Genomic DNA, 26555 nt, shown 5'->3' with positions numbered 1-26555 from the left:
CACAGACTGTGAGATTCCCGCACATGCCCAGTGAAACACCTGGACATGCGAACGGGAATTTCACCTATTCATTCATTCATCAGACAGACGAATGAATGAATAGAAAAAATCAGACGAACAAACTAACACTGTGTATCAGTGTTAGTTTGTTCGTTCAGTTTATTACAAGGAGGGAGCTACCGGCGTGCAGCTCCCTCCTTGTAATATGTAACTATAGAAGCGGCAGGGAGCAGAGCTCCCCACCACTTCATAAGCCCCCCAGGTCCCCCCTCACTCTATGGGGGTCAATATGACCCCCATAATAGCACAAGGGAGATTAAAATCTCCCCAATGCCCCTACTCGCTATATCGCGAGTAGGGGCATGTCCACTAAACAGTGAGCAGCCTGTGGCTGCTCACTGTAAAAAAAAAAAAAAAAAAAAAAAGGGTAATAAGGGGGGGACGGGGGGCCTACTGTCCTCCCCCGCCGGCCCCCACCCCTGGACGGCGGGTGGGGGCCATAATGGGAATGAGGGGGGACCTACTGTCCTCCCCTCAGGCCCCCACCCCTGGGCGGCGGGTGGGGGCCATAATAGTAATAAGGGGGGGGGACCTACTGTCCTCCACCCCCCGGCCCCCACCCCTGGGCGGCGGGTGGGGGCCATAATAGTAATAGGGGGGGGGGGGGGACCTACTGTCCTCCACCCCCCGGCCCCCACCCCTGGGCGGCGGGTGGGGGCCATAATAGTAATAAGGGGGGGGGACCTACTGTCCTCCAGCCCCCGGCCCCCACCCCTGGGCGGCGGGTGGGGGCCCTAATGGAAAAAAGGGGGGGGGACCTACTGTCCTCCCCCCCGGCCCCCACCCCTGGGCGGCGGGTGGGGGCCATAATAGTAATAAGGGGGGGGACCTACTGTCCTCCAGCCCCCGGCCCCCACCCCTGGGCGGCGGGTGGGGGCCCTAATGGAAAAAAGGGGGGGGGGGACCTACTGTCCTCCCCCCGGCCCCCACCCCTGGGCGGCGGGTGGGGGCCATAATAGTAATAAGGGGGGGGGGGGGGATCTACTTACCTTCCCCCCCCCCGGCCCCCACCCCTGGGCGGCGGGTGGGGGCCATAACGATAATGGGGGGGGACCTACTGTCCTCCCCCCGCCCCCACCCCTGGGCGGCGGGTGGGGGCACTAAGTAAATTCCCCCCCTCCCCCCCATCAAGGTGACTAGGGGTGCCCAAGCCCCTAGTCACCCACCCCCCACCCAAATAAAAAATGCCCCTACCTACCCCCCTCACCCTAAAAAATAGTGAGGGGGGAATAAAATTGCTAACCTGTAAAGTAAAATTAAACTTACCATTCGACGTCTTCTTTTTTCTAAAATCTTCATTTTTCAGCCCCAAAAAAGGCCAAATAAAAAACCATCATAGCCGTCGAACTAAAAATAAAATAAAAAACCCGAGCGCAAAAAAAAAACCCGACGAAAAAGAAAAAACCCGAGCGCACAAAAAAATAATCCATCTTCACCCATGGAGGGCTCCGCGCAGACTGAGCTCCGCAGGGCGGGGCAAGGCTTATAAAGCCTTGCCCCGCCCTGCAATTAGCCTAAGAACACTCTGATTGGTGGGTTTAAGCCAATCAGAGTGCTCTTTGTCATTTTACAAGCGTGGGAAAGTTCTTTGGAATTTTCCCACGCTTGTAAAATGTCACAGAGCACTGTGATTGGATGGCTTGAAATCCATCCAATCACAGTGCTCTGTGTCATTTTACAAGCGTGGGAAAGTTCTTTGGAATTTTCCCACGCTTGTAAAATGACACAGAGCACTGTGATTGGATGGATTTCAAGCCATCCAATCACAGTGCTCTGTGTCATTTTACAAGCGTGGGAAAGTTCTTTGGAATTTTCCCACGCTTGTAAAATGACACAGAGCACTGTGATTGGATGGCTTGAAATCCATCCAATCACAGTGCTCTGTGTCATTTTACAAGCGTGGGAAAGTTCTTTGGAATTTTCCCACGCTTGTAAAATGACACAGAGCACTGTGATTGGATGGATTTCAAGCCATCCAATCACAGTGCTCTGTGTCATTTTACAAGCGTGGGAAAGTTCTTTGGAATTTTCCCACGCTTGTAAAATGACACAGAGCACTGTGATTGGATGGCTTTAAATCCATCCAATCACAGTGCTCTGTGTCATTTTACAAGCGTGGGAAAGTTCTTTGGAATTTTCCCACGCTTGTAAAATGACACAGAGCACTGTGATTGGATGGCTTTAAATCCATCCAATCACAGTGCTCTGTGTCATTTTACAAGCGTGGGAAAGTTCTTTGGAATTTTCCCACGCTTGTAAAATGACACAGAGCACTGTGATTGGATGGATTTCAAGCCATCCAATCACAGTGCTCTGTGTCATTTTACAAGCGTGGGAAAGTTCCAAAGAACTTTCCCACGCTTGTAAAATGACACAGAGCACTGTGATTGGATGGCTTTCAAGCCATCCAATCACAGTGCTCTGTGTCATTTTACAAGCGTGGGAAAATTCCAAAGAACTTTCCCACGCTTGTAAAATGACAAAGAGCACTCTGATTGGCTTAAACCCACCAATCAGAGTGTTCTTAGGCTAATTGCAGGGCGGGGCAAGGCTTTATAAGCCTTGCCCCGCCCTGCGGAGCTCAGTCTGCGCGGAGCCCTCCATGGGTGAAGATGGATTATTTTTTTGTGCGCTCGGGTTTTTTCTTTTCGTCGGGTTTTTTTTTTTTTTTGCGCTCGGGTTTTTTATTTTATTTTTAGTTCGACGGCTATGATGGTTTTTTATTTGGCCTTTTTTGGGGCTGAAAAATGAAGATTTTAGAAAAAAGAAGACGTCGAATGGTAAGTTTAATTTTACTTTACAGGTTAGCAATTTTATTCCCCCCTCACTATTTTTTAGGGTGAGGGGGGTAGGTAGGGGCATTTTTTATTTGGGTGGGGGGTGGGTGACTAGGGGCTTGGGCACCCCTAGTCACCTTGATGGGGGGGGGGGGGGGAATTTACTTAGTGCCCCCACCCGCCGCCCAGGGGTGGGGGCGGGGGGAGGACAGTAGGTCCCCCCCCCATTATCGTTATGGCCCCCACCCGCCGCCCAGGGGTGGGGGCCGGGGGGGGGGGAGGACAGTAGATCCCCCCCCCCCTTATTACTATTATGGCCCCCACCCGCCGCCCAGGGGTGGGGGCCGGGGGGGAGGACAGTAGGTCCCCCCCCCCCTTTTTTCCATTAGGGCCCCCACCCGCCGCCCAGGGGTGGGGGCCGGGGGCTGGAGGACAGTAGGTCCCCCCCCCTTATTACTATTATGGCCCCCACCCGCCGCCCAGGGGTGGGGGCCGGGGGGGGAGGACAGTAGGTCCCCCCCCCCTATTACTATTATGGCCCCCACCCGCCGCCCAGGGGTGGGGGCCGGGGGGTGGAGGACAGTAGGCCCCCCCCCCCTTATTACTATTATGGCCGCCGCCCAGGGGTGGGGGCCGGGGGGGAGGACAGTAGGTCCCCCCCTTTATTACTATTATGGCCCCCACCCGCCGGCCAGGGGTGGGGGCCGGGGGGGAGGACAGTAGGTCCCCCCCCCCTACTACTATTATGGCCCCCACCCACCGCCCAGGGGTGGGGGCCGGGGGGGAGGACAGTAGGTCCCCCCCTTATTACTATTATGGCCCCCTCCCGCCGCCCAGGGGTGGGGGCCGGGGGGGAGGACAGTAGGTCCCCCCCCCCCTTTATTACTATTATGGCCCCCACCCGCCGGCCAGGGGTGGGGGCCGGGGGGGGGGACAGTAGGTCCCCCCTACTACTATTATGGCCCCCACCCGCCGCCCAGGGGTGGGGGCCGGGGGGGAGGACAGTAGGTCCCCCCCCCTCATTATCTTTATGGCCCCCACCCACCGCTCAGGGGTGGGGGCCGGGGGGGGGGACAATAGGTCTCCCTCCCTTATTTTACTTTACGGCCCCCACCCGTCATTTAGGGGTGGGGGGCAATATTTTTTTTATTTTTTTTCTACAGTGAGCAGCCACAGGCTGCTCACTGCTTACTAGACATGCCCCTACTCGCGGTATAGCGAGTAGGGGCATATTATTTACTAATACCAAGTCATTTTTACTTGGTGTTAGTAAATTTGGCTGAAAGACCAATTCAGGTCTTTCAGCCTTTTAGTAGATAGCTCCCTGATACCGTGGGAATTAGGGAGTTATCTACTAAGCGGCTGCAAGATGCAGCCACAGCAATGAATAGGATCGGAGTTTCATTCATTTGAATGAAATTCCGATCCGAACAAAGTACCGAATTGCTTCCTAACACCAATGGAGAAACGGTGCTCATTCTGTTAGGATGCAATTCGGCAGTTTTGCCGGCGTTCTGTCTAAGTGACAGGACTTTCGGCAATACTGACAGGAAGTATTGTGGGAACTGGGAGGAAAGCTAGGGATCATGGGAAAATTGCTCTGACCAGCGGAAATGAAGCACACTTTGCTCCTCCGCTGGTCAGAGCTGGTCAAGCGGAGGAATCCCATAAGACAAAGAGTCCCTACTTTGTCTTATATTTTAAAGAAAACTATAGAAGACAGGAAGAAAAGAATAACAGATCCTGAGAGAGGGGGAGAAGAGGAAGAGATTGAGGAAAGGTAAGTTCGGCATGACAGTGCCGCTTTAAGTGTAAATTGTCAGGAATTGAAAGAGATATTAAAGGTTTAGCCCGAATCGATGCACTGGAAAAATTCTCCACTTTAGCTATGATTTCACTTAATCTATTTTAACCTACATTTGATACATGTATGTACACTCACTGACCCTTTTTTATAAGAGTAATAAAATAAAAAAAAAAAGAAAATCCGACATATGAAAGAGAGAAAAAGTGGGAGTGAGGCAAGGAAGAAGATGCTAAAAGGGGAAAGTAAGGAATCGGTGAGAGGGAACGATGAGCCTCTTTAAGAAGTTTTATAAAAGTAGATTACTAAACAAATCCAGGGTTCTTATGTTTTGATCAAATTAGGTGGACCATTGAGACCCGTTAGAGCAGTGGTTCTCAACCTTCCTAATGCCGCGACCCTTTAATACAGTGTGGTGACCTCTCCCACCCCCCAACCATAAAATTATTTTCGTTGCTACTTCATAACTGTAATTTTGCTACTGTTATGAATCGTAATGTAAATATCTGATATGCAGGATGTATTTTCATTGTTACAAATTGAACATAATTAAAGCATAGTGACTAATCCCAAAAACAATATGTAATTATATATTGTGAAATATTTATTTCTAATTACAAATAAATACAATTTTGTTGTGTAGCATGGGTAACAGTCTTAATATAACAACAGTAAACTACATTGCTACACTTTGCGACCGTATGCGTTAAAAAGCCAACGTCGGCCTTTAAAACTGCTGTTGTCGACACAGGACATGTTTATGTGGAGCTCCTGCTTCACTAATCTAAAATTGACCCCAAAAGCCACAAATATACCGAGCGGAGACCCAAATACCTAGCAGTAACAAGCTTTAGACCCCCTACAGAGAGATGGGGAAGAAAAACAAAAAAAACGCCCGCCTGGAGAGCTCACACTAGCCTGACATCAGGCGATCTTTTGAAAGGCTGCAGCACGCTCCACAGGCCAAAATGGCGCAGGGTAGGCCCCGAAACGCCATCGAGTCCGATTCATCTATGGAGGATGAGAACTTACAGAACGCGACCCCGGCCACCGCATTATATGGGTCGGAGACGTTGGACTCGGACGACTCACCTTCAACAAAGGGCGATATCAAAAAGCTCCTCCTAGACCTCCGAGAGATGTGGAAATCGGACTTGGCTGGTGTGAGGACAGAAGTAACCGACATGAAGGGGCGCCTGGAGGCAGTGGAAACCCGGGAGGGACAAAGAGACGTCTTACTTACCGACTCCAGAAGGCAAATAGACGAACTGACACTCCAACTCCAAAGACTCACCCGCTCAGTTACGGTGATGGAGACACGCCACCGCAGAAGAAATGTCCGCAATAAAAATAGGTATTTAGGGGCATTTGGGGGTGACTAGTGGGTCAGTTAGATGTAGTGGAGTCGGGAGGGGGTTAAAAAAAAACCAAAAAACGGGATTCGGCCATAACAGTGCCGCTTTAAGGCTAGTGTTTGTTTAAAGTAATGATTAAAGCTAGGTTAGGGATAGTGCAGCATTTGATTGGCATAGTGTTTTGCAACACATGCATGCTAACCTTCCATTTGGGGAAGCATTGAATTGGCTAACATCATCAACATTGATGCTCTAAGTCAAAGAGACCGCAGAAAGGAGAGCATTGTGGTGTCAGCTAAAAGGTAAATAATACCTCTCAATCCCCACATGGCAGGTGAAGGGGGTGGGGGATCACCACACCTAGATAGGTAGCCGGACACAATAGTTTTTGAAATACATGTTAATATTCCTAGCACTATAGTGTTCCTTTAATGTTGTGCTACATATAGACATAGAACTTTGGTTTAGAAGTTGGACAACTGCTTCCTTCCTTAAAGAGTTAAAACCAAAGCAAGCACACAGTACATGTTAGCTGGACAGACCAGCTATTACTTCATATATTACAGCACAGTCCAAAAAACTGCTCTGGCCACCAACACAACTTAATTGTATATGGTAGATTTTGTCCTTATTCATGCTGTATTTTCCTCCACATTAAAATCTCTAGTTTTGGGGCTTCCTGTGAATTCACTGCTACCCCTTGCCTTCACACCACTTCACCACAATGAGGATTTCTATTGTAAAGTTTAGCCAAATGGATGACTTTGCCTCATGGGAAACCTAGTCAATAGCAAGTGCAATGCAAAAAGATTAGCCACTACTGACTTGATTTAATTCTTTTGGATAAGCTTTTAAAATATCACAATCTGCTTGAAAAATATTTCAAATGATTTATCTTATAAATTCTCTTAGGCGTTATTGGTGACTATAGTTAAACATTTGAAAAGGTTTTTGTTTTTTTTTCTCTCTAACAGATTGTGGACATTTTAAAAGCGTATACAGAAGAAAGGCCTTGCTCTAAAAAAAAAAAAGAAAAATTAAATGTCTAATTTTGGACTTATGTTTCCATTTATATAGGTGTAAAACCTCAGAAAAGAATGGCGACTGCCAAATTAAAGAAATACATGCGAACATCAAAGAACGAGAGAGGACATTTTTTGAGATGGAGTCCTTCCTTCCTAAGAAGAATGGGTAAGATCTGTATGGTCTGAGCAAGACACTAGGTGGCAGCCTGGTGTCACCATAATTTATTTCAGCAGGATTTTCAGGAAAGAAATCAGGCCTCACAAAAAACTCCAACATTTATATAAGGGGCATTCCAGGCTGGATTTGACCTATGCTTTTTTTTTTATTTATTTATTTATTTTGTGAATTATGTAGGTAATACTTTAAAATATTCACAAACAATAAATGTAAAAAATAAATGAACTGCATTTTTCTGTAAATACGTAGACTTTGCAGCATCTGCTGGTCTTGCCAAACCAGTAAGTTACTCAGACAGTCATGGTGCTCACTCACACCACTGCTGAATACTGTAAAGGAATACTCCAAGCACCACAGTGCGCTGTAGTTCTCATGTAGCCAGGATATTACCTATATTACCTATATTCATAACTTATATTCTGTAAAGTACCACACATTTGGTCGCTTCTTTCTCTTTTTTTGTATTTCACTTGGGCAAAGTGGTGTGTTGTTGCCCTAAGTGCAAAACGGTTTACCTTACGGTGCCAATAACATATAGGCTCCAGACCATGGGAGTGGTTCTATTTTATTTACCCATCACCGATTATTGTCAATGACCATCTGTACTATAAACTTTATATTTTCATCTTTTTTCCCATATGTACCGTTTGCATTTTCAGGTTTGTTGTCACACTGAATTGATGGGGTAAGTTTAATCCCTGCACTATCCTCATTTTACAGCACTCCACTAATTGGTATATGTAGTATACCATACATTTCCTGTATAAGTCCCATGCGGGAAAGGTGTGACAAGGGCTGCAAAAACAGTGATTTAACACCTAAATGGCAGAAAATTGAGCAGTGAGTCTGCAGGGGTGTGATCTTTACACCAAAACTCTTTCATTAAAGTACCACTATAGTGCCCTGAGGGTGCCCCCCACCCTCAGGGTCCCCCTCCCGCCGGGCTCTAGGGGCTCTAGGTGGTGGAAGGGGTTAAACTTACCCCTTTCTCCAGCGCCGGGCGGGGGACTCTCCTCCTTCTCGGCTGAATGCGCATGCGCGGCAGGAGCCGCGCGCACATTCAGCCAGTCCATAAGAAAGCATTCACAATGCTTTCCTATGGACGCTGGTGTCTTCTCACTATGAAAATCACAGTGAGAAGCGCGGAAGCGCCTCTAGCGGCTGTCAATGAGACAGCCACTAGAAGCTGGAATAACCCTATTAGAAACATAGCAGTTTCTCTGAAACTGCTATGTTTATAGAAAAAAGGTTTAACCCTAGCTGGACCAGGCACCCAGACCACTTCATTAAGCTGAAGTGGTCTGGGTGCCTATAGTGGTCCTTTAAGATTTGGTGCTTAGACTATTCTACGAATGAAAAGCAGGCTTATTTTGCATTTTCTCTTCCCTAACAGCAATTGAAATTGAAAAGCTATGCGAAAACTAAAGATGAAACCTTAAGTAATTTTATTTTTTTTTCAGGTAAACTGTGCGAGTCATAGCCAGGGGAGGTGTAGCTAGGGCTGCATAAGCAGAAACAAACGTGATTTAATTCTGCAGAGGCCTGATTTATACACCAAAACTGCTTTATTAAGCTAAAGTTGTTTTGGTGCTCAGTGTATCCCTTTAATCCTTATATAATTGCATATCTTGAAGATCTCAACTAGATCTGCTTTCATTGATCTTGACTATCAAGAAGTGTATGATACAGTAAACTCTCTATTTATTGCAGGTTGTACCTGAGTCTTGTATTGGGGAATGTTAACGTGACTCTCTTGAGCAAGCAGGCTAAGTAATCTCACTTTTCATTGTTTTAAATTTTAGTCTTAAAATTCTGAACAGTTGTTGGTTGCTGCTTCTATTTCACACCCATGTGCTAAAGCCATTTTTAGCATTTTACACTCACTGCATGTAAAAATATCAGTGCTTTTTCTTTAGCTCTTTTGCAAATCAATATTATTTTCTAAATGCTGTTTTGTTTTTTTGCTGACTATTTTATAGAATACATCAGCATGGGAGTCATTATTTTATAAAAATTAAGAAAAATCTACATTATTCTTTCACATTTCAACATCCGTTCACTTTTCCAGAAAGCTAAAATTGGCACCCTAAACCAATATTTTTCAATAAATACCAATTGAGACAGAGCAAATATTATTTATTATGTAATATCTAACCATAAAGATATATTGATTCCAATTTTATTTACACAAAATTCCAGTTAGTTTTTTCAGATTTTATTGGTTGCTGAATAGTTTCTGCCCTTGGTTGGTACTGTGTCCCTTTTATGTTAAGCAAATGAAGAGATATCTTTCCTCTTATAGTAAAATGCCTATTTTGCAAGTGGTTTTAATCAATCAACTGCAATGTTGGGGGACAAGTGACACAGACAAGGGCTCTCATGTCACTCCATACATTTTTAGCTTGTGTAAAAAAACAACACAGGCTAGGGAGCTGCTGTGCTGGAGAGCAGTAAGAGTCTGCTTCTTCTGCTTTCCCTGTCAATTCTTTGTCATAAGTCTTTGCCCTGAAGAATTGATAGACCACCCTGTTTGGTCCCACCAGTTGAAACTATAACTACATAATATACTGTACTGAACGCACCCCACAGACCAAAAGCCGTTGAGGCAGCACACTCACGCTACACCACCTGCAGTGCAGAGGTGGTTAAGTCGTCGTCGTCCCCCCTTACAGCCCCAGGGATACAGGGGCACATCCAGCATAGGAGCCCACTCCAACCGCCCCACCGAAAACCTAGAGCTATCCGCCTAAAAACAGCAACACACTGGCCCAGACAGGCAGCACAAACCACCCAAGCTTCTACTTGAAGAGACCCAAACTCCCAAGAGCACACTACATGACTACAACCCATTCAAGACCTAGTCTAAAACATCAAGCACAAAACACCTAGACTGCAGCGCAACAACACCTGAAGGGACCCTGATACAGCCCAACTTGCTACAGACTTGGCCGACTTACACGACCCCTCTTTGACTTGCAGAACCAAGTCCCTATCACGACTAACTAGCACCTGAAGGCAACACCTAACCAACAAGATCCAGGCCTTCATATATCTTTGGCCACACGACCCGACAACTAGAGAGCTGTGAACCCCACATAGACGAGTGGATCCCACTCTCCCTTTTTCGAACTAGATCCACTAGATCCTCGTTATAACCTATCAGCCCCTCTAAACAAAAATGTGCACAATGTACCTCCACAAAACCCTATGTTACTTGTATTGAGTTATAAAATTGTGCGGCAGGACTGTCGTGGCTCAACGCACTGGTTTGTTATATCCACTTGCACGAAAAATAAAGAATTTAAAAAAAATTGGTGGACAGGGGGACCTATATTTAAATATCTTTTTCCTAATCTATACATTTTCTAAATTCTGCTGGCACATTGTATTTATGAAATGTAATGTTATTTTACATTAATTAAACTTGCGCATACCATGGTTGTTGCACATTAATAATGCAGTGCACTTTTTCCAGTGCTTTGAGCAAACTTGGAGGTAAATTATCCTATTAGAGGATCTCTAATATAAAGTCTCTCTCACTTCCCTATCAGGTTTGCCTACAAGGATGAGTATGAGAAGTTCAAGTTGTATCTCACTATGATTCTCATTGTCCTGTCCTTTATATGCCGCTTCCTTCTGAATTCAAGGTAAGTTGCATCATAAACTTCGCTTGGACTCTCCGAGCACGAGGTGGAATTCTTTTGCCATCCAAACGGATTTCGAACTGCACAATTGTGGTTTTGGTTGAAAATATAGACTGAAATTATATAGTGAGACGATGACTGTTCGTTTAGCTCGTTAAGGACAGTCGAATACTCCATGATATATTATTGCTGTAGTACTTAAAATGGATGCGGTTATTTAATAATGCTGGGTCCTTTAGGGCTTATGCACTAAACAGCAAATTGTAGTGAATTGTATTGACTATTTAAGCCTGAATTTTGAAATTAACTGTTCAGTTGACTACAATAGTCTATTACATAATACGTTTTGTGTCTTGGAAAGCAATCTATTCATGTATACACCATGCATATCTGTGTTTCAGAGTGGCAGATGCTGTGTTTAACTTTCTGCTGGTTTGGTATTACTGCACGCTAACTATACGTGAAAGCATCTTAATCAACAATGGATCAAGGTTAGAAAAGGTTTCAAGTTGTGTTACATTTTCTTGCTCTAATCTCCATTATTATTATTTTTTGTTAAATTATGACACGGGGTAATATGTCAATTGTTGTTGTTCAACCTAAAGTTGTATTTACCCAAATTTAGGACCTGATAATGAATAGATTATGTCCTCTTATGCAAAACCATAGAATTTAAAGAGGGTGTATTTTCTTTTTCCCGTGTGTGTCATATTTTTCATACTTGCCGTCATTTTTCTTTTTCTGATCATAGATAGCAGCATATCCTAATGAGTTAGCTCCTCCCCTCACAGCAGAAAGGACAGGAAATAGAACTCTGAAATTGGTATAAATAGATCCACCCCCTTACCAACACGCAGTCTTTGTAACTAGCTTTACAACTTAGAGGTTGCTAGATCAGCAACTCCCTAACATTTAATATCCTGGAGGATCATAGTGCCATCTAGGAATTAAGGTCATGATAAACAAACCTATAAAAGTAACAAGGCTAGACCAATACTAGACAAACTCTAAGATATAAGGCACCCTTCTTGCTATGTACAATAATAAAATAGATTAGAGGAGAACCTCCTTAAAACAAAGTAACTGACCAGAAATTATGGACCTACATTGTCAAAAATAGAAGTTAATGGGGGCGTGGCCTGGACACCGAAGGGAGCAGATGCATGGCGGCTGAGCTCTTATTGTATATCCCGCAGATATAAACCGCAAGGCGTTTAACAACCCGATCTCGGCAGACACCAAGCCTAACACCACTACCCGATATGGGGAAGAAAACTAAAAAGCTGAAAACCCTGAACGGGGAAGGCTCCCGCAACATTGGTGACCTCCTGCAACAGAGGCCTGGACCTAAAGTTGCGGTGCCACTCGACTCTCCTTACACCTCCTCCTCCGAAGAAATCATGGATGCCCCTGACAAAATCCCCCACACAGTGTGTCATACATCCACACCACTAACAGAGGACTTATCAGCCTCATGAACAACATTCGTGCCTTCTTTAATGCTGACCTTGATATTATACGAGAAGACATCGCTGCGGTCACAACCCGAGTAGGGGCAACTGAAGAACACCTCTCCACAGTGGCCCATCAACAGAAAAATAGCAATGAGCAAATTCAAAGCCTCCAGGCAGCCCACAGAGCATTGCAGATCAAAATGGATGCCCTGGAAGACACAAGAAGACACAAAATACGAGGTATTGCCGAAATGGTCGACGACCACGAGATGACGCACTTTTTCTGCTATCTGTATAAAATAATAGCGCAGACACTTAAACACTATAGCCCACCCTCCCTCTGGGACTGGCGAGCTTCACATGAAGGGGCACTGCCTGCTCAAGCCAACTATCACCCACTGCCAAAATTTGCCCAGCCTTAGGCGATCTTCTGGGTGGCCGCTATTTCAGGAGCACTCTGCTTTCCCCTGAAAGGTAACTGTGCCCTAACCTATGCAACCTAATCCCTACCTCCTGTTCCTGTGGGACACACCAGAATACAATAGTGAATTTTCGTCTCTCCTATTAATATTTCTATTTTTTATTTCTATTTATCCTCTTATCCATCTAGAAAGTTACGCTCACTGTACCAACAAGCCACGCTGCCTATCGAGACCTGTATCTCTAGCCTGTAATACGCAAAGTTTATTATAAAATCATTTATTGTTTTTAGACTCCCTAGCTTAGACTTGGTCTATATCTTAATTATTGAAAATGTGCTGTTCTTGCAAATGTACAGCCTTTTGTTCACTTGTATTTCATGATAAGATTGCATACTACTGTTGTTGTGACAAAAAAAAAAAATAGACGTTAATGTCCTCTAATATAGATTAAATACCCAATGGATGACACTTTAAAATCAGAACCTTGTCACAGGCATAACTTCAGGCAGAGCCTAGTAGAGAAATATGAGTGTCATTAAAACATTACAACAGGGGGGCGGGGCCGAACCGCTGAGCGGCAGCAACCCTTATCAGCTCCTGCACACAGCGATTGAATAATCATCATAACCCTACTGAAACGGCGACTAAAAGCCAGATAAGGGCCACCGGGTGCTGGGGGGAGTCGGGACAAACAAAAAGATGCAACCCAAGCGTCAATCAACCCGATCTACACCGCACACCCCGGTGAGGCCTACTGACTTCATGGGCGCAGGAGAGGCGGCTGCTATCCAGCTGCCGACACCAGAGGACAACAAGTCTCGGAGCCACCGTTCCCCCCCCCCCCCCTAGGACCGGCGGGGGATATCCCGGTCCAGCCTAGCAAGACCAACCGGCCACACAAGGCTCAAGCGACAGGGCCAGAAAGCCCAGCAATCGTGAGGGAGGCCTGCAAAATGGCGGTCGACCCGCGCTCCACTGCCATGTACTCGATCAGGAGGGAGACTGAGCTCCGATATGAACGCATGTTCCGGGCAGTCTGGGAAAAACTGGAGGCTCTCCTGTGGTCTCCGCAAGAGGATACCTCGCCTGGCGGAACGCTTTGGAGACCGACACATGTGTGCAAGGAGAAGAAGGGGAAAACCCCCACTCACAAAATGGACACTCGCAAAACAGGTACCAGAGCTCCTAGCATCAGGAGGCCGACCCCACACAAGACACGGGACCAAAAGGAAACCCCACTTATCTCACGTCTTACCCGCCCTCCAAGATCTCTCCAAGTACCAGTCGCCACATTGACGCGACACCCGGCGAGGCAGCCCTATAAATGGCGCCGGAGACGCCGCCACCACTCACCCATAAAACGCATGCGTCCATACAGAGAGGCGGCTGTCACCCGACCGAAGCTACCGACACCCCGGTCCAGTATACAGCCACGGCTCCATGAGAGAACCCTGAAGAACCACCGTCCCTACCTACGCGGGTTTACACAAGCAGCGACAAGGATCCAACAAGGCCAGCCGGGAAGGCCCGCCTATGATCGCTCTTATCGAGCCGGTGCTGCTGGGAATGAACCCCCGCATGACACTATGACAGGCATGGATATTAGGACCTTAAACGCACTGGACTTGTGCTTTCCACTCACCTACCAGGGAAGGCCCACCATCTACAAGTTAGGACTTACTCACCTACAGAACTTTCCCTTGTTCTTTAAGTTGCCCTCTTGATCGATATAGCTGAGCGATGTATATACCTGTTTGTCCAACTTAAGTTAACAGTTAAAGCATGTATCTTCCCATGCAACTAGCTAGACGCAGCCATGTAAGAGATGTCTCTAGCATTGTAAAACTGCAATACTTGTATTTTCTATTTTGATTTTCACTTTTGCTGACCCCCTTTATGCTAACTTATGATGCTGCAATGTAACTTGATACTAATAATGCGACTGTATAAGCGATCTAACTAAACTACTAAGCTCAAAAAAGCGACTGTATAAGCGCCCTACCTAAACTACTAAGCTCAGACAAGCGACTGTATAAGCGCCCTAAAGTACTAATTTCAGATAAGCGACTGTATAAGCGCCCTAACTAAACTACTAAACTCAGATAAACAACTGTCTAATGCGCCCTAACTAAACTACTAATCTCAGAAAATCGACTGCATAAGCGCCCTAACTAAACTACTAAGCTTAGAAAAGCGACTGTATAAGCACCCTAACTAAACTACTGACAATTATAGTCACCCAGCTTGCGCCTAGCTTGTATTAATCTATATGCATATCTCTCATTTATTAACGATTTAGACATAAACTTGTTTGCTAATTTACCTTTTAAAAAAATGTGCTATGTTAATCTCTATTGCCATATGTTATTTTATGAATATCACCGAGTTGCACCTGCTGTTGTGGCAGTGCTAAACCACGTGTTTCACCTTTGCACAAATAAAATAAAGAAAAAAAAAAAGAAAAAAACATTACAACAATGACTATACTTTGTAAACAGACTCTGAATGAATGTTTGATACAGTAATGATCAGTTACAGGAGAGGTGGAAACCAATCACACACAGTACATATTATTAGTCAAAGGCAAGAAGGAGCACATCATTCAGATAATAGGATATCAGGGCGGACAATAGAAATTGTGACAGTTACTAAATTACAAGTAGGAAATGTAGGCCAACACTATCAGGACATACATTCAAAGACTAAAATACTGTAGAATCAAAATGATTAGAGACTGTTGATCAATAGAAGTAGGTAAAATGTAATAGGTGGACACCAATGAAAAGGTGACATGATACATTGTGGCAAGAGACACATCAGTAGAATAGTATTCAGTTGTCTTTATGAGAACAAACGGTTACATACTTAAGCTGACCTTATCTTCAGATAGTTATGAAGGACTTAAGGCAGAGCCTGTGGTGCAGCTTGTTATATCTGCAGATATTACATCAATGCAAAGCTAGGCGTGACCATCACTTGTATAGATCTAGGTACAGACCATGTTTATCATAAACCAGCTACAGTATCATATTGTACATGATGACTCCACAGCTTAAGGCCACACATTGATTGCAAAGTCTAGATAGAAGGACACCTAGAAGAATCCCCTTGAATATTAGAACAGAGGTCCGTAAAGGGACTTCATGTTCAGGAATTTCCCTTGTTATTCTGGTAGCAAATTTAGCTGACATAGTAAACCAGGTAGAGACCTTCCACTGGTAATTAAAATACTTGCAATACCCAGCATCAATATTACATGGAGAATCTGAGCCTAAGAAAAAAAACTTTATTGCAGATTTTCGTTTTTGAGAAACTCACAATAGAGGAATTTTTGGGAGATTCTGATTCTTAACCCCCTATGAACCAAAAGCATACCATCCTGGACATACATTAGAGGGATTGCCAAACTCTAGGTCCCCAAGGGATCAAATACCAGTTTGACTGAATATAATAAATAGCACATTATCTCACTTATACAGATTATACTTGAAGGAAGTTAATTCTGTAGTAAAGAAAATTCTAAACCAACTCCAGAACAGTGAGAGGACATCTGAATAAAAAATGATAAACCAGACCAGCAGTAGGTTGTTGTGACGGACCGCCTGGGACTCCCAACCGAGTGCAACCGCCAGTCGATGCTCCTAGTGCTCACCGAGGAATTCCAGCACTCCACCAGACACCATAAGCACTGCAGACCCCACTTCCAGCGATGCAGCTGCGCCGGGGTCTCGCCGTCCTTCACCCATCCTGGACGCAAGACCAGGATCTAGCTTCCAGTGGGCAGACCTCTCCTACTCCCAGAGAGCGAAGCAGGAACAGCTCTTATAAAAGCTGGTGATTATAATTCCAGGGGAATATTGTGATATAGCAATCCCCAGGGTAGATACAGCCATTTCCCCCACACATGAGATGAGACTCATGTGAGGGTAAGCAGGAACAGAATTTTAATGGAGGCACACTGGCCTTTTATGCAAGCTTCCCAACAAGGGTGACACCCAGGTGGACCTTGTTGGGCACAGGGACACAAAGTGAATAAACCAATAAAAAGTCCTTAAAAAGCCTAATGTAAGCAACTGAAAAGACACCCAGTAGCTTATACTAGACCCCTGACAAGGTGGAATTCTCTCTCTCTCTCTCTCTCTCTCTCTCTCTCTCTCTCTCTCTCTCTCTCTCTCTCTCTCTCTCTCTCTCTCTCTCTCTCTCTCTCTCTCTCTCTCTCTCTCTCTCTCTCTCTCTCTCTCTCTCTCTCTCTCTCTCTCTCTCTCTCTCTCTCTCTCTTTCCCCCCCCCCCCCCCCTTTTTTTTTTTTATTGGACTAACAATATTTCAGACCTGAGGAAAACTCTTGAAAGCTTGTCTTTGAAATATTATGTTAATCCAATAAAAAGGTATCATTGCATACTGCAATACTCTGGTATTTTGGCATCTTGTTTACTGGACTAATATGGCTAATCCAATTTTATATATATATATATATATATATATATATATATATATATTTGCATTTACTGTAAACTGTTCTACTTACCTGAATTTAAAAAAAACTACATTTGTAATTTATTGAACGAAGTAACGAATTGCCACCTACCTCATGTGGAGCGAACATGTATTGTGCACTGAACATGTGTTTCTTATATATCAAGCATCAATGGGAGGCTATCCCATCATAGCTTGGTGAGGACGCAATGGTTAGTGTTAACACTGTGGTATCTCAAAGTTAAGGTTCTAGGCAACAACAGCCCATCTATTATGTTGGATATTGATAACATTTAAACTCCATGACATACTTAAAAAATGGTAAAACGTATCCTTCCTGGTTAAATACTAATAGTATGTCTAAGGAAAAGGCTGCTTTGCAAAGTAACTGATTTCCAGCTGTGTGCTCCATAGTTTTGTTTTTGTTTTATTCAAATGGCTTTGGTTTTTGGTCACTAAAGTCATCTACTTTCCTCTGGAACATTTTATGTTTACATGCATTGCATTTTTATGGATGTAGATGTATCTGTTCCATGTAGGAAAGTGCAACACGTTGAAGTAAAAGGTATTTCCCACATTTGGCACTCTAGAATTCAAATCTTGAATTCAAATACAAAAATGTATTCCTGACACTGTAGTGTTAAAATGTCTGTTTATGTCTCTCTTTACTTTAAAATGGTGAGTTCACTTTTTTCCAGTGCCGCACTGATCTCTAAGAAGGCAGTGCTTACACTGAAAAAGCTGCAGGGACAGGCTATAAACTCCAGAACTACTACATTAAGCTGTAGTTGTTCTGGTGACTATAGTGTCCCTTTAATATTTATCACAGAGCTAGGTAAGATGTTAAATGTTTCTTATATGGTTATGGATTGTGAGGCTACGTACGGGGTTATTAACTAAAGAATTAAAAAATGAATTTCAAATGGAAGGTCAAAATAGCCAAACTGCAAAAATTGTGTCGGGTATGTTTTCAGTTTGGCTACTTTGGCCTTCAGTTTGAATTTTTTAATAAATAATTCACATTTAATTATTTTTTTAAGTTGTTGTTGGTATTTAAATTCCATGAAGTGACTATACCATTTATCATCCTTTTTTTCTGTGTCTAGAATTAAAGGCTGGTGGGTCCTGAATCATTATGTCTCCACTTTCCTCTCAGGAGTCATGCTCACATGGTATGTTCATACTTAATAGAGCTACTGCTCCATGTTGTCTACTTACATTAAACTATTTAGTCCATGTATGCTGACAGAAGGTAGAAAAGTGTGTGAGTTCACTGCAGGGATATGCTCAGTATTTCTATGTTCTATTGGGGCCTCAGAGCCTCCAACCCTTCACTGACCTCAAAGTACAAAAAAAATGGAGCTCCAGAATTCGGGTGAAGTGCCGGCACAAGGTCTCACTTCTCACTCTATACAAAAAAACAAAAAGAAAATTGGTAGGATCCCTGGATGGAGACTTGATCTCACAAGTTTAAGCATCATGAGAATACAAAAATCCTACTGAAAGTTGTATTCTAGAGCATCAAGGTGTTACATTATTCTAATAGTGCCCAAGTTCGTATAAATATAATTTTGACGTTTCAATTATAGAATTTTATCTTCAGGACTCCTAACATTCCCTTTGTTTTATCTCCATTTTGGAGATATTCTAATTAAGCCATGATTCGATAACTGTATGTAGACTATGCATGGCTTTGAAATCCTTATTCAACTCGTGTTTAACTAGCTGCAAGTAAAAGCTTAAGATTGCCTACTGTCTCGAAGGAACATTGCACTATGACTAACATTTAGGCAACTTTGTTGCAAAGGAACTCCTAGCTGCTTCATATAGAATACATTAAGTAGATATCTGTATAGAACACATATATGGACCCAGGACATACTTGAAAAAGAGAGAAATCTCAATGTATCCTTCCTGGCAAAATATTTTATAAATAATCTGAATCCCCTTTTTCTCCCCCTGTACTTTTAAACATATTCATCTTTACATTTGGCCCGACACAAAGATAACACATTGGAACATTTCTTATGGAAATAGCATTGTTTGACACAGTGTTAAAATAACCACAATACAAAAGTGGGCATCAATACACATTTGTTCTGGATCTTTTTCCATTAGACAGGGGGAATTAACTATAAAATATATTGTCTGTTGCAGGCCAGATGGATTGATGTATCAGATGTTCCGAAACCAATATCTGTCCTTCTCCATGTATCAAAGTAAGTATATTCTCTAAATATTGAGCATGAAGCCAGATCCATCTTGCCTCGTCGAACCTAAAAACTCTCTTTGGTTATTCAGTATATACTAGACTTGTGCATTCTGTTAAATCAAACTGCAATTTATCTCTAAAATACCATATGGACGTGTTGCGTTACAAAAAACGGGCAGTGGGCCAGCCGTTTTATTTGTTTGGTGATTCGGCATTCCATCTGGGGGATTTAAAACAAAAAAAGATAATTGACAGGGGGAAAAAAAGATGATTGTTGGTTAGGATGCAGCCATTAAATGTTATTTATTTACAGATCAAGTGAGAAGTGACCAAAATAGGAAAAAAAAAATTAGGAGCAGTAGAAAAAAAAAAAACTATATATTTAGCAGTTTCACAGCTTTTTGGTTAGTCCAAATAGTTGTTTCCAAAATGATCATGGGCACAATTGATCTGAACCAAAATGTGACCGTCTGTCCTGCTATTAACTAAAGTGTATACTGGATTTCAGCATTTTCGCCAAAAGATTGTCCAATTTGGAAAAATTCTCCAAGTCAGCTATGTTTTCAGTTCAGCTATTTCGACTAAACATTTCTTGGATTCCTGATACCACACTTCACTAAGAACGTTGGTGTCCTTTAAATTTCTGCGTGCTGATACTAGTCTAAATCTTTAGCATCAGTAGAAGTTTTTAGAGTACTTCTTTCTCTCACTGCACTGCCTTTCATCTGTTGCTTGTACCTTTTAGGTTTTGTCCAGTTCCTGCAGTATTACTACCAGAGTGGTTGTCTTTACAGGCTGAGGGCTCTCGGAGAACGGCACAACATGGATTTGACAGTGGGTGAGTACAAGTAGGCTCTAGATTTAGGTGTCCATCATAAAGCTTCTCAGATATCCTGCTTAGCTACAAATGGCAACGGTCAATCGTAGTCATTTTGGTTTTTCCTTTTTTAAGAATCCAGAATATGACCATACACACCAGGCACTAGAGCACCTGTTACAGCATTTTCATTCATATATTTTCTATCTTTCTGCTCTGTACCCAGTTTTAGCCTAGTTTACCTATAACAACTCAAAGGGAGCTACACCTCCTCCTGTGATCTGTCAGTAAGACCCTTCCCATGCTTCTTCCATCAAAGCAGAAATCAAGCAGTGCAGAAAGAAGAAGAGATGAGTGGATATTGAGTGTAGCTACAATCAAGTGAGCCACACTTACTCAAAGTACCATGACCACTTCAGCTTTTTGAAGAGCTCATGGTCCAAGGACCCCATCCTTTATGTGCACCATTTCAGTATGAAATATTTTGTTATCACTTATACACTGTAACTGGCTCACCCCAGACTCCCTGTAAGGCTGTCATGTTCAGGAGGGGCAAGCACCCAGGAACATTTGGGACTCACGGTGTTTAATGGCTAAGCAATCTCATGTCTCAAAGCATCATTGCTTGTCAATAGAGAGACATTTTATCATCGTTACCTCTACCTATTGTATTATGCCTGTTAATGCCTGAGTTTTTAAAATGTTTGTCCCACTATCGTCTTTATGTTCATCTTAAAAGAACACTCTAGCCTTAACTCTTATCTCATATCAACTTTGTCTCAATAAAGTTAAGGAGTCCTTGGGTGCCATCTTGCCTTACAGTGCTTAAACTATTTTCCCCACATATTGCATCTTCTGTCTTCCTCTTGACTAACAGGGATGCATTGACTTGGGTGATTAGGGACAGGCTAAAAGTTTACGCTGATGCTCTCAGCCTATCACTAGTCATCCATTGTAAGTAATGTTATGTACTCTTTCTGTTACAAGTTGAGTCAGCTGGTGCTCTCTGGCTATCTCTGACCACACAAGTCAATACATTCCTATTAACCAAGAAAACCGAGGGGACAACCTGATGGACACCCAGGGTCAGAACTTCTGTTGTAAACCATTTGAAAATCGTTCAAATGGCACCATGGTATCAGAGTGGCTCTTTACTGATCAAAATATCCAATAGACTTCCATGTGGTCACAGAGAGATGTTGAGAGATAATTCCTGAATGGCTAATTACCCTATATAAGAATTATCTCTCAACCCTGTAGCGTGTAATCCAATAGTAGCAACAATCCTAGTAGTGAAATGACCTAGCGATACTTATCTCTACAGAGGGTTTCCAGTCCTGGATGTGGCGGGGTTTGACCTTTCTTCTCCCGTTTCTTTTTTATGGTCAGGTGAGTGTTATTTGTGTCATATCTGTCTAATTCCCCATAGTTAATTCATCCATACTCCAATAACATAACTTGCACATATGCTTGAACATAGAGTCAAGAAAGTAGAACATTACAGGGAGACTACGTAAAAAGTGACCCCACTTATATTTTATGTGCAGTTTTTACTTTTCTGTCACTACTTTACATTTGCACAGACTATTCATGCAATTGTAAACATAACTGGTTTCCCCTTTAAGCTAGAAACACTATGCGCCATAATTATTTTTTGCGTTGTGGATGCTCACACCAACATAATCATTACATGTCGACCCATTTGACAGAGTTGTTTTCCCCCTTCTATTTCAGTGAGAGACCTTTAAATTAAATTCGTTAAGGATATCAAAAAACTCTCCTACATGAACTAAGCGTAGAACAACATGTTAATGTCATATTCTTTCCCCAAACATTTTCTTAACCATTTGATTCTCTTAAAAAAGGAAAGCAAATTGGGTGGTATTTTATGGTTCAAAGATGTATTCATTAGATAATGCCAAAAGAAAACCTTAAAGTACCACTCTAGTGCCAGGAAAGCATACTCGTTTTCCTGGCACTAGAGTGCCCTGAGGGTGCCCCCACCCTCAGGGACCCCCTCCCGCCCGGCTCTGGAAAGGGGAAAGGGGAAAGGGGCTAAATCTTACCTTTTTCCAGCGCTGGGCGAAGAGATCTCCTCCTGCTCTCCTCCTCCGATCCTCCTCTTCTCCTCCCCGTCGGCTGAATGCGCACGCGCGGCAAGAGCTGCGCGCGCATTCAGCCGGTCACATAGGAAAGCATTCATAATGCTTTCCTATGGACGCTGGCGTGCTCTCACTGTGAAAATCACAGTGAGAAGCACGCAAGCGCCTCTAGTGGCTGTCAATGAGACAGCCACTAGAGGACATAGGGGGAAGGCTTAACCCATGCTATGTTTATGAAAAAATGGGTTAACCCTAGAAGGACCTGGCACCCAGACCACCTCATTAAGCTGAAGTGGTCCGGGTGCCTAGAGTGGTCCTTTAAAGTAATTTTAAAAAGCCAATGCAGGAACATCTCATCTGATGTCCCTACATTTGCAGGAACTGTCCAAAAGCTTTGAAGATGCTGCAGTGGACTATGCCAAGACCAAAAAGTGACTGAGCCAGTTGTGCTGCTCCCACAACTTGGTTTGATGGTTATGCTTATTCCATCCATTTTTGAGTGTGTTGTGGCTACAGTAAGGGTTTCTGAAAGCTGTGGTTTAATTGAGAAGGAACCTTCTCAAGGTAGGACTTGTATAGGCAGAGAAGGATATTTCATATGACCTATTTGAGTGAAGTTGCGGGCTTAAGAGTGCAGTGATTTTTAAAAAATATCCCATGCAAAGTATGGTGCTTGAAGTGTCTTTTTGTTCAGTTTTATTTGGTAAAAGGTTGAGGGCCGCTTTAAAAAGAGCTTTTTGATACGGCAATAAAATGTGGCTTTATTCTTTCTATAGCACTAAATAGCCCTGATGTTTGGCTGGTTTTATTTTTGTTTTTTTGTTTTTCAGTTCTGGCAGCTGTACAATGCAATCACACTCTTCCAGCTTGCCAGGCATCCCAAGTGCAAAGAATGGCAGGTAAATAACTGAACCTACAATTATTCCTTGTAATGTTGGTATTAGTAAACCTATTATATTCTCTTTGCCTTTGTGTTACTTAGTTTGCTTGTTTTGCAGCTAGGGCCAGATGAAAAAACAAATCCCATTCCATCCCTTTTAACACTCTGCTGTCTTTGCTCCACTTTAATTTAGGATTGATGGACTGATGGGACTATATATATATTTGGTTACATGACCTACAGGCTACAATGAGTATCAAATGTTTATGGTTGCAATGCGTTACCCCCAGTTTACCCTCCGTTCATTTTATTTTATTTATATTTAGACATGTCCTGTTAATTATACAAACACACTCATATATTGGAGTTGCTTTGTTAATTCATACATGAAATGGTTATTGCAGTGCATTACTTATGATGAATAGAAACACAGAACATGCTTATTAAAAAAAAAAAAAAAAAAAAAAACCTTTGGAAATGTTCTAAAAGTGAAGCAGTGTCCATGGAAGCAACTTTTTAGAATGTTGCCCATGAATTGAGCTTGATAAACGTAGCCAATTGATCATAATGATAAAATACTTTTGGTTCAATAGTATTTGCTTCCATTACTTTCATTTTCCATGATCAACCTTCAAATCATGCTCTCTCTTCTAGTATGCGTCTTTATTTGTAAGGCTTCCCTCTTAGTTTAGTTACTAGTTTTAGTGTTTAGATCATGTCCCTGCAGTATCACTTCTCAATTCTCTGCCATTATGGCGTTAAATAACTTTGTTTATTTAACCCTAGTCACACCTCCCTGCAAATGACTTGCATATCCTTCCTAAACACTTCCTGTAAAGAGTCATCTAATGTCTTCACTTTATTGCAAAATCTGCTTAATTTAGAATTGTGTATCTCCTGCACTGTTAATGGCTTGCTAGACCCTGCAGTACCCTCCTGTAAGGGATTATAGTTCAATATACAGAGCAGGAAATAAAATGTTTTAAGTAAGTTACACCTGATTGAAAATGAAAGCATTTTGTTTTTAATGCAAGCTTTGTCAGGAACAGTCAGAGTAAGTGTGGCTAGGGCTGTATAATCAGAAACATTTGCGATTTAACTCCTAAATGGCAGAGAACTAAGCAGTGAGATTTCAGAGGCATAATCTATACACAAAAACTGCTTCATTAAGCTAAAGTTGTTTTGTTGACTATAGTATTGCATTAATGCATATAACAGATTTATACATAGCTCCTTTCCAAGATGTATATTACAAACATCTATGTGTTTGTGTATAAAAATAAAAATTTACACCTCAGGAGGAAGACCTGATAAATGCATTTATAAAATATGTCAAATAGTAAGTCTCAAGAATCTAGTTGTTTGTTTCTCTTGGCGATATAAGGTGCTTATAGGAACTGAATCTAAAATTGCTGAGTATTTAAAGACATTGCAGATTGCAATAGTTGGAAATAAAGTTTGGAAATCATGTCTACACTTCCTAGCTTGCTAACCATTCTTGAATTTCTTTTCTGTTTTCTACATACAGTTCAGTGTTGCATATTTGTACTATTAAGTTCTACTTTACCTCTAATTATGCTTTCCGTCATCCAGGAATATTTAACAACACATTTTGCAAATAGGGTTATTCAGTAAAGTGTGAATTGTTCGCATTGAAATTTTAGGACAAAATAGCCAAATTGGAAAAAAACTTTCAAGTTATTTTTATTGGCAGTTTGGCTCATTTTGACTAAAGTCGAAATTCACTTTTATGACATTTCACTGTTTAGTATATTGCCCTGGTAATATTTTGAAGGGCTAAATAAGTGGTACATGGATTTTTAATTTATTTTTGTTTGCACCTTTCCTTCTATAGTAAACACTTTGTTAGATGTACTATTAATGGCTTACTAATGTTGTGTTATTGGTTTTGTGTACAGGTGATCATGTGTGGCCTTCCATTTCTCATTCACTTTTTGGGCAATTTCTTTACCACCCTACGTGTTGTCCATCAAAAATTAAAGAAGCAAAACGAAGATCAGAAGACAAAGTGATGACACAAGTTGCAATCTGTTTGGAATGGAACCGTTATGTACAATCCATAAACCTCTCTCCCACAATTGCCATTGGTCCATATTTATTAAAATAATCTAGACTCCCCAGACGTTCAATATCTTCTACTCTGCTAAGTTGAGTAGTTATGAAATCGAATGAGATATTACTCATCCTTACTAGTGAGGGCCTCTTGCAGTTCTTTATTGGCCATAACCTACTGCTGAATTACCATGAACATTTACAGAAAGTCATGATTGGTAATCCTGGTGTAGTAGGGATTTTGAAAATATATATATATATATATATATATATATATATATATATAATTTTTTTTTTTTTTTTCAATAGTACATATATATCAAAAACACCACATTAAAACACCATATTCTTTACTGAGACAATCCTAAGTCTACCATGTAAAAAAAAAAAAAGCAAAAACATTTTATTCAATTTGTGAAATTTCAAAACGTGTAAATATGGGTTACAGTGTTCATGTGCTCCTTACCCGGGCCCACTAAAAACCATATCAGCTGTCTGTGTGAAAGACCTCTATGCAGAAATCTGCACTCCATTGAATGTATACTTGGTTCTCCAATAAAGAGTTCCAGAAGGATCACCATGTGTGCATATGTTAGTACTGTTTGTGTTCAGCATTATGTTCTGAAAATGAATGGTTATATAGGTTTACAATTTAGGGCTGTTATCTTGTAATAAACTCTGTATGCCATTATTTATATCAATTATGTATGTATCAAACACCCTAAACTATTCAGTGCATCAAAAGGTATAAGATTTTATCTTCCTCTGTCCTTTCACAATACTCCTTCCAAGTCCCCCAAAAATACTTCAATTCAAAATAGCTAAAGACATTATTATTAGTATTGGTATTTGAGTACCATTAAATTGGGTAATAGTAACATTCCCAGGATGTACTTGTAAACCAAAGTAATCTGTACCTTTCCTGGTTAAATTTATTATTATTTCTATAATGCCAACTTTTTCACAGCGCATGAGACATTAAAAAAAAAAGAGAACTGTATAGAATTGCATTGCACTCATAGGCCGAAGTGGCATCTTTAATTCTTATCCTTAATACATTATACTGATATCGGACATTAATAAGTCAGTATTGGAATTGTAAGGTTTATTAAGCCCCACTTATATCTGGGAGCTTTGTCTTATTGCTTTTCAACTTGATATGGAGGGTTTTTAGGTTTATAGGAGCTTGAGAAAGCATGGAACACAAGCTTAAAGGACCACTATAGGCACCTAGATCAATTCAGCTTAATGAAGTGGTCTGGGTGCCAGGTCCATCT

General features: G+C 42.2%; 1 protein-coding gene across 1 annotated transcript in view; it reads left to right on the top strand.

The window, feature by feature from the left end:
- Positions 1 to 25524, top strand: part of TMEM120A (transmembrane protein 120A) — a 36013-nt gene extending 10489 nt beyond the window's left edge. The window contains exons 3-12 of the mRNA XM_063444572.1: positions 7074 to 7187; positions 8910 to 8969; positions 10751 to 10846; positions 11245 to 11334; positions 18301 to 18366; positions 19352 to 19413; positions 20152 to 20244; positions 21548 to 21612; positions 23156 to 23224; positions 25125 to 25524. Coding sequence (XP_063300642.1) covers positions 7074 to 7187; positions 8910 to 8969; positions 10751 to 10846; positions 11245 to 11334; positions 18301 to 18366; positions 19352 to 19413; positions 20152 to 20244; positions 21548 to 21612; positions 23156 to 23224; positions 25125 to 25238 — 829 coding nt within the window. The 3' untranslated portion in view covers positions 25239 to 25524. The remainder of the gene's footprint in view (positions 1 to 7073; positions 7188 to 8909; positions 8970 to 10750; positions 10847 to 11244; positions 11335 to 18300; positions 18367 to 19351; positions 19414 to 20151; positions 20245 to 21547; positions 21613 to 23155; positions 23225 to 25124) is intronic.
- The last annotated feature ends 1031 nt before the right edge of the window (positions 25525 to 26555 follow it).

The sequence above is a fragment of the Pelobates fuscus genome, chromosome 1 (assembly GCF_036172605.1).
Source record: "Pelobates fuscus isolate aPelFus1 chromosome 1, aPelFus1.pri, whole genome shotgun sequence".
NCBI lineage: Eukaryota > Metazoa > Chordata > Amphibia > Anura > Pelobatidae > Pelobates > Pelobates fuscus.
Note: the sequence above shows the minus strand (reverse complement) of the source record. Positions and strands in the feature narration are given on the sequence as shown.